This window comes from Uloborus diversus, chromosome 1 (genome assembly GCF_026930045.1).
Source record: "Uloborus diversus isolate 005 chromosome 1, Udiv.v.3.1, whole genome shotgun sequence".
In the NCBI taxonomy this organism is placed as follows: Eukaryota; Metazoa; Arthropoda; class Arachnida; order Araneae; family Uloboridae; genus Uloborus; species Uloborus diversus.
This window is the reverse complement of record NC_072731.1, coordinates 159,342,806-159,358,947: the sequence shown is the minus strand read 5'-3', so window position 1 is coordinate 159,358,947 and position 16,142 is coordinate 159,342,806. Positions and strand designations below refer to the sequence as shown.

Genomic DNA, 16,142 nt, shown 5'->3' with positions numbered 1-16,142 from the left:
TGAGAGAGAGTTCAGAGGGGGTTTCCCACCCGAAATCTTTTTCGAAACTGTTGCTTATTTTAAGCTCTGCATCACTGAGAAAAGAAGGCTCTGCGGTCTTCCCTCAGAAATGTCTAAAAATGAAATTTGGAGCGACTGTGATGACGTTAGGCGATTTCGTGCACATTTGGGGTCCCTACCTTAGAATTTTTCTGAAATTTAAGTTTCAAAATCCCAATTTTAAGCTATTTTCGAAGTTGGTGTCCTTAATACACATATTAGACTATCTTTAATCACGTTACAGGAAGGGCCAGGGCTTGCCCGCCTTCAAGAATTTGTTAATACTGAAATTTAAAAAACTCAATATTATGTTAAAAGATGAAAGATAAAGGGATGGGGTGGGCGTTATCCCTTGGAAGTGTTTCGAGACTCAAAGCATAAAACTGCACTTTTGAGCTGTTTGGTGACGTTAAGGGATAGGAAGGTTCGGTTGCTCTTCCCGAAAAATGTGACATCGCCCTCAGTTTGTAGTTTCAGATGAAGAAAGAGAAAAAACTAACAATATAATGCTGAGATGTCCACAAGAAAAACGCGTTAAATTCTTTCACATCAAAAGTGTGAAAGTGCCGCCCACCAAAAAGTGCCGCCCGAGGCGGACCGTCCCCTCCGTCCCTCCTTAGCTACGCCACTGGCTGTACCCCCTCCCTCTAGAAGGATAATTCTGGCAGCACAAGTGACCAAAGTTTCCCTTCATCTTACAGGTTCACTTTAATCAAACCTTGTCTGTTTCTTTTTAATTAAATATGTTTACTGTGCGGTATATTGCAATAAGTATTAAAAACTCTCCGCAAATTCTTTTATAACGTTGAATGTATATCAGTTTTTATGCTCTGAAATAATGCTTAATAAACTACATAGAACTTATTGCAGACGCAAATTACATTACCAAACACAATCACTAATGCATCTTCATAGCTGCAACATATGCCAATTCATCACAACCTTCTTACAAAAAGCAGTATTAACACTTTGCATTGGTAGATCATTTAGCGGTTCTTCCACCATAGTTTTTCCTAAATATTATTTCAGTTATTAAAGCTCTAACAGTTGTAAATTGCAGAAAAACTTTAGAGAGAAAGTTAAAAAAAAAAAAAAAAACCGCTGCACGCAAATTTTCATATTAAAGTTAATTTGAGTCAAATATACATTTTCTTCATTTGACTTATTATCTTTTACCCCATGGGAGGGGTTTAACCCGTAAAAACCTCTCCTTGGACACATCCCTGCAAGCAGACATATTAGTCTGCTGGTTGGTGGAACTATGTGGTAGTCTTCCCTTGGATTTGAGGGTAACAGGAGAGATCAAACTGCTTTGGCTCGCCTGAGCACAGGTCATCTAAAAACCCTCACATTTTCCCCATGGTAATAGGACTTTCCCAATTTGTACCAAATGTCATACTGAAGAGGCCACTGCACAACATCTGATTTTTTTTGTGTTGGTTTGGTACGCGAGGATCTAGTGAAGAGACCTGCTTCTGTCTTGAAGTTGATTAAGGCGAACAACCTCATGGATCTGATCTGATTCAGAACAGAGAGATAAGCAAGAAGAAAAAGACTAAGTGGTAGTTGCGCGGTGTTTGTCTCCTCACTTCCACCGGAGTACATCAATTCATTCAACTGCTAATTCTAAGTTGAGTCTATTACTAAAAAAAAAGTAAGTTTCCTCAACAGGCTTTTTCTTCTTTGCTTCAATATTGTCAACAGTTCTTGACGAATCAACCAAACTGGGGGAAAAAAATTCTGAAAATCTACAGACTCTTTTCTTTTTTTGATCAATTAGAATGACCAGCTTTACTCCATTACACAGAACGACAGAACACCTTTCAGGTGCTAGCACTTAAATATTGCTTTACCAAGAAAAGGAGCAATATTCTTGCACTCCATCAAAAGCGAATAAAACTATTGTTATAAATTTCAGGTTAGAAAATAGGCAAAACTATCTTTCTTGGCTCATACTAATGGCGCGAGTAATGTGATAAATACAACGAGGAGGAGCTAAAAGCCTTGTTTAATGAGTTAGAAACAAAAAGCGCATGTACATACCTGCAAATATTCACATCTCCGTTTCCTAGATATCTCCTTGGTGGTATCCAGAATATCCGTGGCCAATATCCTCCATTCATGGTTTGTCGATGGCGTGTAGTCTTCAGTTGTGTGGAATATATTCGCGAATATGGTCGTTTCCCCCAACTCACTTTGTCGGAATATAACTGTTCCAGCAACCGGGGAGGAGAACGTGGCCTCCACAGTCTTTGCTTCGCCATCGCTGGCGATGTTGGCGCACGTTCTGAGATCTGTGTTATAGGCTGTACTCCTTAGCAGCAACGATCGGCCCCAAATTGTATCAGCACCCCTCAATTGTAGCTCTGAATCGGTGAAAACCTGGGTTACACCATCCGCTGCAGGAATCATGATGGAACCATGACGTTTGGCAAGATCGTGGAATCTGAAACATAATATTCAGCTAATAATGCAATCTATAAAAGATGACTCAAAAAATAAAAGGTTCTTTTCACCAATTGAAACACTTTTGAAATAACAAATTGAACACAAAACGATAAAAATTCTATGATGCTTTTTATTCAACCTTATTCCAAGTCAGAATAAGAAAAGGTACTAAAATCATCTCAATGCTTTTTCAATAAAAAAGATGCTTTTGAATAATTCCTAGAAATTCAGCTAGCTAAAAACAAGATTCTGACTTTTATAGTTTAAAAAAAAAGAGGGGTAGGGCGAAAAACTTTTTTTTTAATCATTTATATATTTTTTGATAACTATCAATTTAGTAGTTCCTTAAACACGTTGATTACTTTGCAAAAATAATTGCGTCGATGTATTTAAAATATTTTGTACACATTGTTAACTATTTACAAAAAAAAAAAAAAATCAAGTTAAAAAAAATTTGAAAATTTTAGTATTTTTTACTGCTAAATTTGAATGCATTCCTTTTAGTTGTTTTTTTTTTACGCCTTAAAACTTCAAGACTGACCCTTATTTAACTATAGTTGGGGAGAAACCTAGTCTGGTAGTGTCATAATGCCGTGATTAGCGCCTGTGGTGGGAAAAGTTGTCTATTAGCATCAAATGTTCGTGAAAATTTTTTTTTGAAATTAAAATATATTTAGATCCCTCGCCAGTCCCTTGAATTTTTGCCAAATAAATAAAAATTGACCTTTTAAATTTTTTTAAAAAAATTTCTTATGTATAATTTTTTTAATTGCCTGTGGCGGTAAAACTTGTGTATTGACATCTAATGCTTGTTAAAATAATTTTTTGGTCCTTATGTTTAGATTCCCCGCCAAAAATTTCGCCAAATATGTAAAAATTGACATTTTTGTAAAACTATTTGTGTGTAACTTTTTTAATCGCCTGTAGTGAAAAAAAAAATGAATAGAAAGACCCTTTGTTTGTAAAAAAAAATCATTATATCATATTATACTTAAAGCCTCCGCCAGGCCTTCGAAGTTTGCGTAATTTGCTATTTTTCTTTGCCTTTTCTGCTTAGTTTTGACAGTCGGTGATAGATTGTGCGATTGCGCAGAATATATTTCTTTTTCTTATTCTGTGATACAGTGAAACTATTTCCATCACCCACCTCCCAACAAATCGGCCTGTTCTTAGCATTTATCCAGGCAAATATGAACCGTATTGAAATACACTTATTTTGGATTCAAGCGATATGTTCTGGAAATTGTCCAAAATCATTGTCTACCAAACCACCAGGTAATCTTATGCAAGGGGATTTACAACAGCAAACAGATTCCTTCGTTTATATATTGGTGCAAAAGAGACATCATATGAAATAGAAACTAGGCTATTGTTGATTACATTGTTAAAGTGTATGCAAATGTTTGGTTTCTCACTAAACGGAAACTTCATGCACATCCGGTGCACAACATCTTTGGAAAGTTGTCCACTACTCAAGCTCCTAGCGATGATCTTAGCGATTAGTAGTTGATCATGTTATTCAAAAGAAGTAGTTTTTATTGTCATCCAACAAACCTGCTGCATGATCAACGACACACTGTCCTCTGAAGAAATTAGGCCGCAGAACAACCCTGGAGACCCAAACTTTAACTAATGAAACTGTTGGTGATTTTGTCATTTCACCTCTCAATTTTCAAGCAAAAGACTATACAGAATTGATCAATTGGTAAAATTGTGTACTTTTAAGATCCTCATCAATTGTCCAAACAGATACCTAATGCGGAAAACGAGTTAACGTTATTGAAAGTGAGTACTGGAATTTGTACAAAAAGATCGAAACAGTAGTTTGGTTAATAGCAGAAGCATCATAATCTGTTTGCGGAGCAACAAGTCGTGATGACTTTATAAGCAAAACATTGTCGTCTCGACAATTAATGCCGAAATTCGAAAACAAAGCAAAGCAGTAGAAAGTGTAAACTTTCTATTAAAAAAAAAAAAAAAAAAAAAAAAAAAAAAAAACCTACTGTGCTATTTGGATGCTTGGGAAGGCGATATGGTGAAATTCGAATGCAATCGCCCCCCCCCCCCCCTTGAGACGAAATCTAAGATATTCTCCTCTAATTCCGGAAAAACAAGCGAAGAGCTGCTGTAAAACAGCGACGCAGGTGGTGCATCAACGGTCCTTCGGTGTTTTCTCTTTTACAATTTAGTTTTTATTCGAAAGCATTATGTAGTGTTATAGGAAAAGAAAGTGTAAAAATGGCTTTAATTTAAAAAAAAAACGTTTAGCAAAAATTTCACTTTAAAAGATCAAAATAATAAAAATTCTGCAAATATTCCAAATTTCACAGATCGAGAGGGCTTAAATATCGTACATACTTTAAATATCGTATCAATAAATTTTTTTCATGAGCAAAAATTCTTATTAAGCAACCATTTTCACCACAGATGATTTTAAAAAATTAAGTGTAAGAAATTTAAAAAATAAGAAACTAATGTAAATTTTTACATATTTGGCGAAAATTCAAAAGCCTGACAGGGTCTCTAAGTATGTTTTAATTACTAATTTTTTTTTCACGAATATTAGATTTTTCCTCACTTAGAACTTTTCCCACCACACAAGCAATTAAAAAAATATATACATAAGAATTTTTTTTTTTTTTAATGTCAATTTTTACATATTTTGCCTTTACAATGCAGCCAAGTTAGGCCTGCTCCAACTTTTCGAGATTTGTATTTCACAGATTTTTTTTTTCTCCAGAAATACGGATAATACATTTTTCAACTTTAAACCTTGATTGGTGTACGTCAGAGGTTCCCAACCGGTGGTTCGCGAACCCCCAGGGGTTCGCGAGGTGCAGGAAGGGGGTTCGCGAAAATTTCGGTGCAATGGCGGATTTTTCCTAGTTTGGTAAAAAATTATAAAATATTCAATTTGCACACATAGTTACTAAATTTTTTTTTTAAATTTGAAAACGCGCCAGACTCTTGTATTAAGCTCAAAAAAAAAAATCTTTCAGCGGTTTTATAATTTTGGTTAAAAAGAAATTTTCTCATTTTTTTTTTCGATAGACAACAAAAAGAGATATCCTTCCTTCTTTATTGCGAGGCGCCATGCAGAAACGTTGTATTAAGCTGTGGCGGGGATCACGATGACCTTAAAAAGGCGCCATCGCGTGGAGTCAATCAAACAATATACATAATATACATATGTCGAAAAAAATTCTCAAACAATGCATCATAGGGGTATTATTTCTAATCTGGTTGAAATATAACTCGGGAATTTCCGTCGAATTCAGTCATCGAATAGCAGACATGACAGCAAAAGGCTCCAAACTTAAAATTTATTACTGGATTTTACCCATCTGTTCGTTTTCAAAAATATATAACATCAGCATGCTCATAGTTCTGGGGAAATAGTTGTTAACAGACGTATTTAGAGATACTTTAGAGATGCTTGAAAACAAGTGATTTTGTTTGTAATTGGTTTTGCTACGTGAACTTGCTACTCTGTTTGTGAAGTTATAAGCGTGTTGGTAATTTTTATGATTTAATAACTTTCTGCTGTTATGGATCGATGGTTGAAAACTGGTAGTTTGGTTGAGCGACAAATGGACAAGCAGTCAATCGATCAACCCTCAACATCAGCAGTAACTTTCGAATCAACACAGGATATTGAAATAGATAGCTGTAATGAACTGCCGCCTCCCCCGACTAAACAGAAAAGTGAACTAGGGGAGAAAAAAGGAAAAAAGCGAAAATATGACAGTGACTATTTACAAATGGGCTTTTATTTTACTGGAGAAGAGTCTGAACCTAGACCGCTTTGTCTTCTCTGCAACGAAGTTCTAGCGAAGAGCAGTTTGAATCCGTCACTTCTGAGAAGACACCTCGAAACAAAGCATCCGACACACAAGGACAAACCTATCGAATATTTTAAAAGAAAATTGGAATATAATAAAAAGTGTAGCGTCTCTACGTTCCTGTTAGAATCCAACGAAGATAGTAAAATGGCCCTTGAAGCTTCATATCGAGTCAGTTATAGAATTGCAAGATCTGGACAGCCACATACAATTGCAGAAAATTTAATTGGACCGTGTGCTAAAGATATTGCTAAGTGTATGCTGGGAGAAAAGTCAGCAAAAAAAATTGACCTGGTTCCGCTATCAAACAACACAGTATCACGCAGAATTACTGATTTGGCAAGTAATGTGGAGAAAGAACTTGTGAACAGAATAAAAGAGAATAATTTTGCGATTCAGCTTGATGAGTCGACTGATGTAGCAAACGCTGCAATATTACTTGTCTATGTTAGGTATATTTTTAACGATACAATTAAAGAAGATGTACTATTTGCAAAACCTTTGAAAACCAACACAACTGGAGAAGCAATTTTCGAACTGGTCAACAGTTATTTTGAAGAAAATGGAATAGATTGGTCTTTGTGTGTGGGTGTGTGCACGGGTGGTGCAAAATCAATGACAGGAAAATTTGTTGGCTTTGTGGTGTGAGTAAAGAAGATCAACGAGAAAATTGAATGGACTTATTGCTGCATTCATAGACAAGCATTAGCATGTAAGCGTATTCCCGCAGAATTATCCGCCACTTTGAATGATGCGGTAAAAATTGTAAATTTCATAAAATCACGTGCCACAAACTGCCGTCTATTTCACGCGCTTTGTGAGGAATTGCGAAGCCTTCATGTTACTTTACTTCTTCACACAGAAGTTAGATGGCTTTCCCGTGGCAAAATTTTGACACGCTTATTTGAATTGAAGTCAGAAGTCCAAGCATTTTTTGTTGATCATCCATTTCACTTGTCCACTTGCATATTCGATCCTCTTTGGATGCAAAGGCTTGCATATTTAGCTGACATCTTTTCAAAATTAAATGAATTAAATCTATCCTTGCAAGGTGCAGTTGTTAATATTTTCGTTGTATATGATAAAATTGAAGCTATGGTAAAAAAATTCAATTTCTGGATCCAATGCCTGGAAATGGGTGAGTTTTCTTGTTTCACTTCTCTTAGTAGTTTTTTTATCAGAAAACTCAATGAAACTTGATGAAAGCGTTAAAAGAAATGTATGTGAACATCTGCAACATCTTGAACTAACTTTTGACGAGTATTTTCCTAATAGGCGTAACGTCCCTCTCTCAAACAACTGGATACGCACGCAATCCTTTTGAAGGAAATCCATGCTTAGAGAACACCCTGACATTACCTGAAAAGGAAATGCTCATCGAGTTATCCTGTGATAATTCATTGAAAACTACCTTTAAAGAGCTCTCGTTAATTGACTTCTGGCTCAGTGTAAGAAATGACTATACCTTTTGTCCAAAAAAGCAATTCGAATTTTATTACCATTTTGTACAACATATCTGTGCGAGAAAGGATTTTCCTCCTATACTTATCCCAAAGATAAATACCGAAGCAGATTGAATGCAGAGCCTGATTTAAGACTCAAACTGTCAGACATTGAACCAAACTTTCAGTTTCTTTGTTCCGTCAAACAGCCACAAATATCGCATTAAGGGTTTTTTCCCCAATTTAAAGTATGCTTAAAAAAATAGTTGGTTTATAAAACTTCTTGTTTATAATTTTTCTTGTAGATGTAGTTTTAACTTTTTATTAATGTTTGCACTTAATGATATTTTACAATTATATTTTTGTTTATTGCAATCAAATGCTGCAAAAAATGGAAAGCAAACATGCTGTTTTTTTATTGTTTCTTATATGTTACTAATTTCAACATCAGGGGGTTCGCGAACTTTTTTGCCTGTTCCAAGGGGTTCGCAAAGAGAAAAAGGTTGGGAACCGCTGGTGTACGTATATGATTTCAAATCACAGTTCTTCAACCTTTTTGATGTTGCGAACCCTTAAAGCTAAACAAACTAAAATATGAAGGAAAAAAATGCGATCCACTTTTTCAGCTGCAATATTTAAATTATATTGAATTTTGTCATATTAAACACTAATAATTAAAAATGTTAATGGACGGCTGTTTGGTATAAGTCAACCCTCTTTTTTTCCAACAGATGGTAACCGGAACCTCCAAATTGAGAAACCAGATATTGAAAATAGTGATTGAACTTCTTCGCTCTTTAACATTTATTTTTGCGGTTGCACTCATTCAGAAAAGTATTTGTGTAAACGCCTCAACTACCTTTAATCAGATTATAGAGTACTTTGAACTCTAAAATGGGACGCGCATATTAAAAATATCGCTCTTAAATGCACAATAATTGCCAATTCTAAAAAGCTTTAACAAAACAAACACTAGAAAGAGGGCAAAAGACCCGGTAGGAAAGCATTTTTTTTTTTTTTTTTTTTTTGAGCAATCACGATTGCTTATTGTTCTCATTTGACTGTTCTTGGCGTGCTATCATTTTATTTTCGCACCAGCACCCTCCGCACCATCACCGACGACCGGCTCCTCACGATGCTGCTCCTCTAGCGAAAGCCGTCTCCAGGTTGCATCCATGTCCTACACACATACACGCACACACACACAAACACACACGCATGCATCCAAACACTTACACATACACACACAAACACAAACACATACACACAAAATCGTGATTCTATAGTGTGTAGATCTCAAATTACATGCCCATTCTGTTCCGGATCCCACTCTAAGAAAGATTGCTCTGAAAGGAATACGTTAAAATGTTCTAACTGCATTAACTATAATAAATATGCTAGAGGTGGAGACAGACTCGATGTAAACTATGCTGCCTTGGATAGAAAGTGCCCTTCTTATATTATTCAGCGGGAGAAAAAGAAGCATAATATTGATTATGGGTCATAACGCCTTATTTTTGGGTTACTGGTGTTTGCAGATTAATCTTCAGAAATCTCGTAAGGCTGTCCCTTTTTTAACTGCTTTTATTCGGGAAAGCACAACGGATATTATTCTTGTTCAGGAGCCTTATTGTATAAACAACAAAGTTGCTGGTTTTCCTAAATCTTATAGAATTTTTGAATCTGGGAATGGTTTAAAGAGAGCTGCAATAATTGTTGTAAATAAAAATATTGATGCTGTTCTTATTAGCCAGCATTCAGGTGAGGATGTGGTTTTAGTGGAGTTTGTGGTTAATGATAATCATTTTTATGCTGCTAGTGTTTACATGGGTTTTAATAGAGATATAAATTTTGATATTTTAAACATTGAGCTTGTCACTGATTTCTGTAGGAAGAATTATCTGCTGCTAGCAATGGATACTAATGCTCGTTCTCAGCTTTGGTTTGATTCCTTGACTAACGCTCGGGGTAGAATCTTGGAGTCTTTTTTGGCTTCTAAGGGTCTATGGATTGTCAACGAAAATTTGTGTACCCCATCCTTCTGTTCACCGAATGGACAGAGTTTTATTGATTTGACTGTTACCTCATCGAATTTTCAGCATTGCATTTATTCTTGGACGATCATGGAGGAAGAAAGTTGTTCTGATCATAGAATAATTGCATTTATTATTGCTTTTAATAATTTACATTCCTCTTGCTCTATTTTTAGGCCGCTTAAATTTATTTATGACACAGCAAATTGGCTCATCTTTCATGAATCACTTCAATCTGAGTTTAAATATCTGTTGTACAGCTCTTGTTTAAATTTTAATCATACTGATTCTCAGAATCTTGACATGGAGTTAAAGAAATCTGTCAAGGGGGTTCTCGATTTTAATGATTTCGTCTCTAAGTACATCAACTGTATCAAGAATGCTTGCAGTCGCTCTATACCAATAATTAAAACTAACTCACAACATAAAAAAACGAAAATAGTTCCGTGGTGGAATAATGAATTAACGGATTTAAGGAATCAGGTTAACACAAAAAGAAGATTTTATCAAAGAACTTATAATAACTTGATGTTAAGAGATTTTAGAAAGACCGAATATTTTAATTGTAAAAAGCTTTATTGCCAAAAAAATTAAGAAGGCAAAGACCAATCGTGGAAAGACTATTGTACTGACGTCGGTTCACAACCCTGGACTATTTTATATAAAACTGCTCGTGGCAAACATAAAAATCAAACAGCTCTAACAACTATTCAAACTAGTAGTGGTGGTTATACTACGGATTTCGACGAAACTCTGAATACATTAGCAAACCATTTTGTTCCATTTGATGACAGGAAATTGGATAAACCACATCATACTAGACTGAGGAAACTCGTTGATAGTCCTATGGACACTCTAGACGACTTAAATTTTTCCGAGGAAGAGATAAAATCTGTTATCAGTAATATGAACTCTAAGAAATCGCCCGGTGAAGATGGAATCTCTAGCAAAATCATTTCAGAAGTGTTGGAGAGATTTCCTAAATTTGTTGCTGAAATTTAAGCACTCTTATATTCGATTTTTTACAAAACCTGGAAAGGAGTCATCTCTCGAGCCTTCAAAATTTAGACCAATAAGTTTGCTCTCCGTCAGTGGAAAGGTTCTTGAAAAATTACTTATAGAAAGAATTATGCATTATTTATACTCAAATGACAAATTATGCCCTAATCAGTATGGTTTTACTCCCGGTAAATGCGCCACTGATGCCATCTTTAAGGTTACTAGTTTTGTGAAAGAAAGTTTAACCAACAATTTACAGGTTCTTGGTATTGCTTTGGACGTCAAGGGGGCGTTTGATGCTGCTTGGTGGCCCGCTATTTTGAATCAACTTAGAGAGTTTAACTGCCCCAAAAATTTGTATCTTCTTACAAAAAGTTATTTTTCAGATCGTTCAGCTTGCCTTCGCACCTTAACAAGTTGTATAAGAAAAATTGTCACTATGGGCTGCCCGCAAGGCTCTTGCGGTGGTCTGGGTTACTGGACAATTTTCTATGATTCGTTGCTTAGATTGGACTTTCCGAGGTGTGCTGAAGTTGTGGCATTTGCAGATGACCTTTTCTTGTTGATTAGTGCCAAGACAGAAACAGAACTGGAGGCGTATGGTAATATATGTGTGTCAAAAGTTGTGGACTGGTCAAACAAAAACAAGGTTACATTTAATTCTGAAAAATCAAATATTATTAATTTCTCTAAGAAAAGAAGAATAAATAACATAAATATTTACATGGACGGCAACTTCTTAAAAAGTGTTAGCGAAATGCGTTACCTTGGTGTGATCATCGATAGGAAACTTCGTTGGAAAGCACATATCACTGACTTGTTTAAAAAAGTTAGTGTTGTTATGAATTCGCTATCAAGAATGGCTAGGGTAACCTGGGGTATTGGTTCAAAGGCTCTGAAAATCATTTACGAAGGAGCAAAATACCTTTGATGACCTACGCATCGCCGGTTTGGGTCGATGCCTTGTCCTTCGATTACAACAAACGAAGGTTAAAGACGGCACAAAGATTAAGTGCCTTAATCAAGGGCTTTCGTACAATTTCTTATGAAGCTTCTTGCGTAATCGCGGGCATTATACCAATTTGTTTGAGGATTCAGGAGAACACTGAAATTTACTATAGCATTAAACTGAATCCTCAGAATGCAATTGAACCGGAACTCACCCCTGATCACTGGACTCACCCTGCTAAATTTAGTACTCTCAACCAAGTTGTTAATGGGGAGTATTGCATTAATATTTTTACTGATGGTAGCAAAATAAATAACAGCACAGGTTGTGCTTTTGTGATCTACCATTGTAATACCGAAATTAAAAACAAGCAATTTAAGTTACATTCTAATTGTTCTAATAATCAAGCTGAGGCTTTTGCTATCCTACAGGCTTTAAATTGGATTTCTTCTTCTGATAATTCTTTTTATAGGAATTTGAATATTTATACTGACAGTCAAATTCTAATTTTTAATCTCCATAATAAAAAATGCCATTCGGAGATAATTGAAAAAATTCGTCACGTTCTTTTAAGTTTATATGAGAAACATTTTACTATAGACATTCAGTGGATCAGGGGTCATGCAGGAAATCGTGGAAATGAAAAAGCAGACGAGCTTGCCAAGTTAGCGGCTCAATCAGAACTTCCAATTAGTTATAAAAAGGCTCCAAAGAGTTTCGTTTCAAGACAGATACACGAAAAAATTGTCGACTTGTGGCAAAAAGACTGGCTTATTACTCAACATGGGAAAATAACTAAAAGATTTTTTCCATCTGTTCATGAGAGATTGGACCAAAATCTTAATCCCTCATTTATACTCACCCAAATTTTATCTGGACACTGTAGAACAAGAGAATATTTATTTAGATTCAATCACGCTACCTCCCCTCTGTGCTCTTGCGACCTGAATGAACTTCAGACTGTTGATCATGTTTTATTCTTTTGTCCTCAGTATGACTTTCTTCGATATGAACTTTATAAACAAGTTATAACAAGTGGACTAACGTGGCCTCCAAAACTGAAAAATTTGCTTGCACCTGAGTACATTGTGCAATTCCTTGAATTTATTCACAGTATTCCTTTTCTTTGTCTTTGAATTTGCAATCTGTTTTTCATCTTTGTCTGTCGCTGTAAGGACACCTGATTTACGTTTTGTTTTCTATGCATCTTTAGCTGAATGTAATAGATTGTGGATGCATGTGGTATGACTTGCGTCATGGAGCATGCTGTAAATAAATTATTTAATAATAAAAAAAAAACACATACACACATTCATGCCTGCACACAGACACAAACACATATGCCTACACACACATACACATACCCCGCCCCCGCACACAAACACTCATACACACAACTACCAACACTCATGCCTAGACACAAACACACATGCCTGCACACACACATACCCCCCACACACAGAAACACACACGCCTACATACACACACACAGACACTCGTGATTGCAAAAATCATAATTTGAATTCAAGATGACAAAATTCAAATTAATTATTTTTTTAAATCTGTTCCTGAGCATTGACACCACGTTTCATCAGCAGCATTTTTTATTGCTTAAAAAATGGAAAGAGGGTCGCCCTGGTGGTCGCTAGGTTCGTATACTCCCCTTGAAGTTTAAAATTGTTTATTAAATTGAAAAATTAAAATTACCATATTCCTGTTAAAAAGATGTTTTTCACCATCTAGTCACTTTCTGCGTCTAGATGACTCGCCTTTTTGTCCAATTTGCTTAAATATAATTTGGCGGCAGTATAAAAACTATTTCAATCTCTGTATATTTAGTTATGTGATTAAATCTCTGTACAATCAGCTACCTTTTTAGATCTCTGTATATTTAGCTATCTATTTAAATCTCTGTATATTTAGCTATATTTAAATCTCTGTATATTTAGCTATCTATTTAAATCTCTGTATATTTAGCTATCTATTTAAATCTCTGTATATTTAGCTATCTATTTAAATCTCTGTATATTTAGCTGTCTATTTAAATCTCTGTATATTTAGCTGTCTATTTAAATCTCTGTATATTTAGCTACCTATTTAAATCTCTGTATATTTAGCTATCTATTTAAATCTCTGTATATTTAGCTGTCTATTTAAATCTCTGTATATTTAGCTCTCTATTTAAATGTATCTGATCTATCTCTAAGACCAATGATGCTCAACCTTTCTTCACTCGCGGGCCGCTTAATTTCACGATCTAGAGCACATATACGTTTTTTTATTCTTCTAGATAACATGGGAAATCACGGAAAATAAAAGAAAATTACGAACCGAGAATTGCTGTTATCATCACTACAGGCTTATTTTAACCATACGAAGTTTCCCTCCGTCTTTCAGAAACCATTTTCTGACCGTTTGGTTCAATGAACAACGACCAATTGCAGCAATCATTCTTTGTTCCGAGTGAAGATGATCTGTTCTTTTGGAAGTTTACAAAACATAGATCAGCTTCGCGGGCCACATATGACTCGCGACAGTAGGTTGGGTGGGCACCACTGTCTAAGAGCATTAATCTTGTACAAATTTATCTAATCGTTCAAAATGTATCATACTATAACTTTAGTCTGTCTATTTCTATATTTAGGTATTTCACTATATGTCCATATTTACCACGCTATATCTTTATTATCTACGCTATATCTATTAATCTACGTATGTATTCTATGTATCTATATATTGTCTTCCTATTTATCAATATATTTATCAAACTATTTGAATATTTATTTCAAGAAAAGTCTTAATAGAGTATATAATTATTCGCCTCATGTGTAGCAAAAGCTCCCTATATTTATTACTATACAGGGTGTATCAGTACAGCGTTTACAGACTTCCAGAGCACATAGAGTTCACCTAGACGATGAGAAATCACACAGCAATGAATGGTCGGAAACACTTTCCTGGCGCGGTAGTGACGATACAGATCACCAAAAAGGCAAGACACGAATAAGAGAAGAAAACATGTTTATTATTCTTAGTACAACAAAAAACTAAAAGAAATGAACAAGAAAGACCTAACGATCGTCACCAAAGTGTGTGTTCAAACTTACGACCACCCCGGGCCGTGATGCGTGTCTCACATCTCCAGCACATTGAATATCGAACGTTAACGTAAATACCGGGCATGTTCCGGACTTCCCGGTGTAACAAAAACCGCATGTGCGCATGCAGTGTCATCTGATGCTTCGGTTTACGTAACAACATCTATCGTGTGTACACCAGACAAAACCAATATTTTTGCTATATTAAAAATAATAAAACTGTTTTCTCCTCTTATTCGTGTCCTGTCTTTCTTGTACTTTGTTTCATCACTATCGCGTCAGGAAAGCGTTTCCAACCATACATTGCTATGTGATTTCCCATCAACTAGGTGTACTCTATCTGCACTGAAAGTCTGTAAACGCTGTACTGATGCATCCTGTATATCTCTATCCATATAGCATAACTCAAGATTTCATGTTTTAATTTTAAAAAATTGTAAAATAAAAGTTTTGTATTTATTTTTCTGTGAAGTTGACGTAACAAAACATAAATTCATAAATACTTTATAATCTATTTCATTAAGTTCTACTTACGTGGATCCTAGCTCTGATGATGCACATGGCGCTTTGGAATCGAAAAACACAGGAAAGGAATAAATACCCCAAGCAAAAGACCTGGGTTCTGAGCTCACAGAGCTCAAATGTACGGAAATAGTGACATTTCTATCTTCAGGACCTTGGTAGAATGTTATATTTCCTCGTATGCCGGCGTTGTTGAAAATGGCATACAACACCACTTGTGCATGAATCACTATGGAAAAACGGGAAGAAAAATTAACATCTTGTTTTTTATTTATTTATTCGTTATTATTTTGAAACAAAGAGTATTTTAGAACAATTTGTCATAGGTATTAATTGAAAATTCATGCAGTTGCCAATGTTCTGAATTAGTGGGGCGCAACCTATTTCTGCTCGAGGGCTGCACCTATTATTAAAATCATTCTCGAGGGACAGAACACGAGCAAAATTTCAAAATATTTCATTCTTTTCTAAGTAACTTGGAAAAATATAAAAAAGAAAAGAAAATTACAAACCAATAGGGCCATTCCACGAAAAAGCAGACATTTTGTCCAGCACGTGACAGATCTGCATTTCGTTTCAAAACGTGTAACAAGCCAAACTTTTTTTCCCAAGAAGTGACACGTGTATACGTGGTTTCTTAGGTAAAAAATCTTTGTTACATTTTTAGAATTTTTCTTTTGGCATAACTATAGAGCTGTCACGTGTGGGACAAATCGCATGATTTCCTGTGTAATGGCCCACTACTTGTATCTCTTTGAAAGTGTCACTAG

At 35.4% G+C, this 16,142-nt stretch overlaps 1 protein-coding gene across 1 annotated transcript in view; it reads right to left on the bottom strand.

The window, feature by feature from the left end:
* Positions 1-15,791, bottom strand: part of LOC129216544 (uncharacterized) — a 69,999-nt gene extending 54,208 nt beyond the window's left edge. The window contains exons 1-3 of the mRNA XM_054850762.1: positions 15,776-15,791; positions 15,385-15,601; positions 2,083-2,485 (exon numbers count right to left, since the gene is read on the bottom strand). Of these exons, the coding sequence (XP_054706737.1) occupies positions 2,083-2,485; positions 15,385-15,601; positions 15,776-15,791 (636 nt within the window). The remainder of the gene's footprint in view (positions 1-2,082; positions 2,486-15,384; positions 15,602-15,775) is intronic.
* Positions 15,792-16,142: the final 351 nt, after the last annotated feature.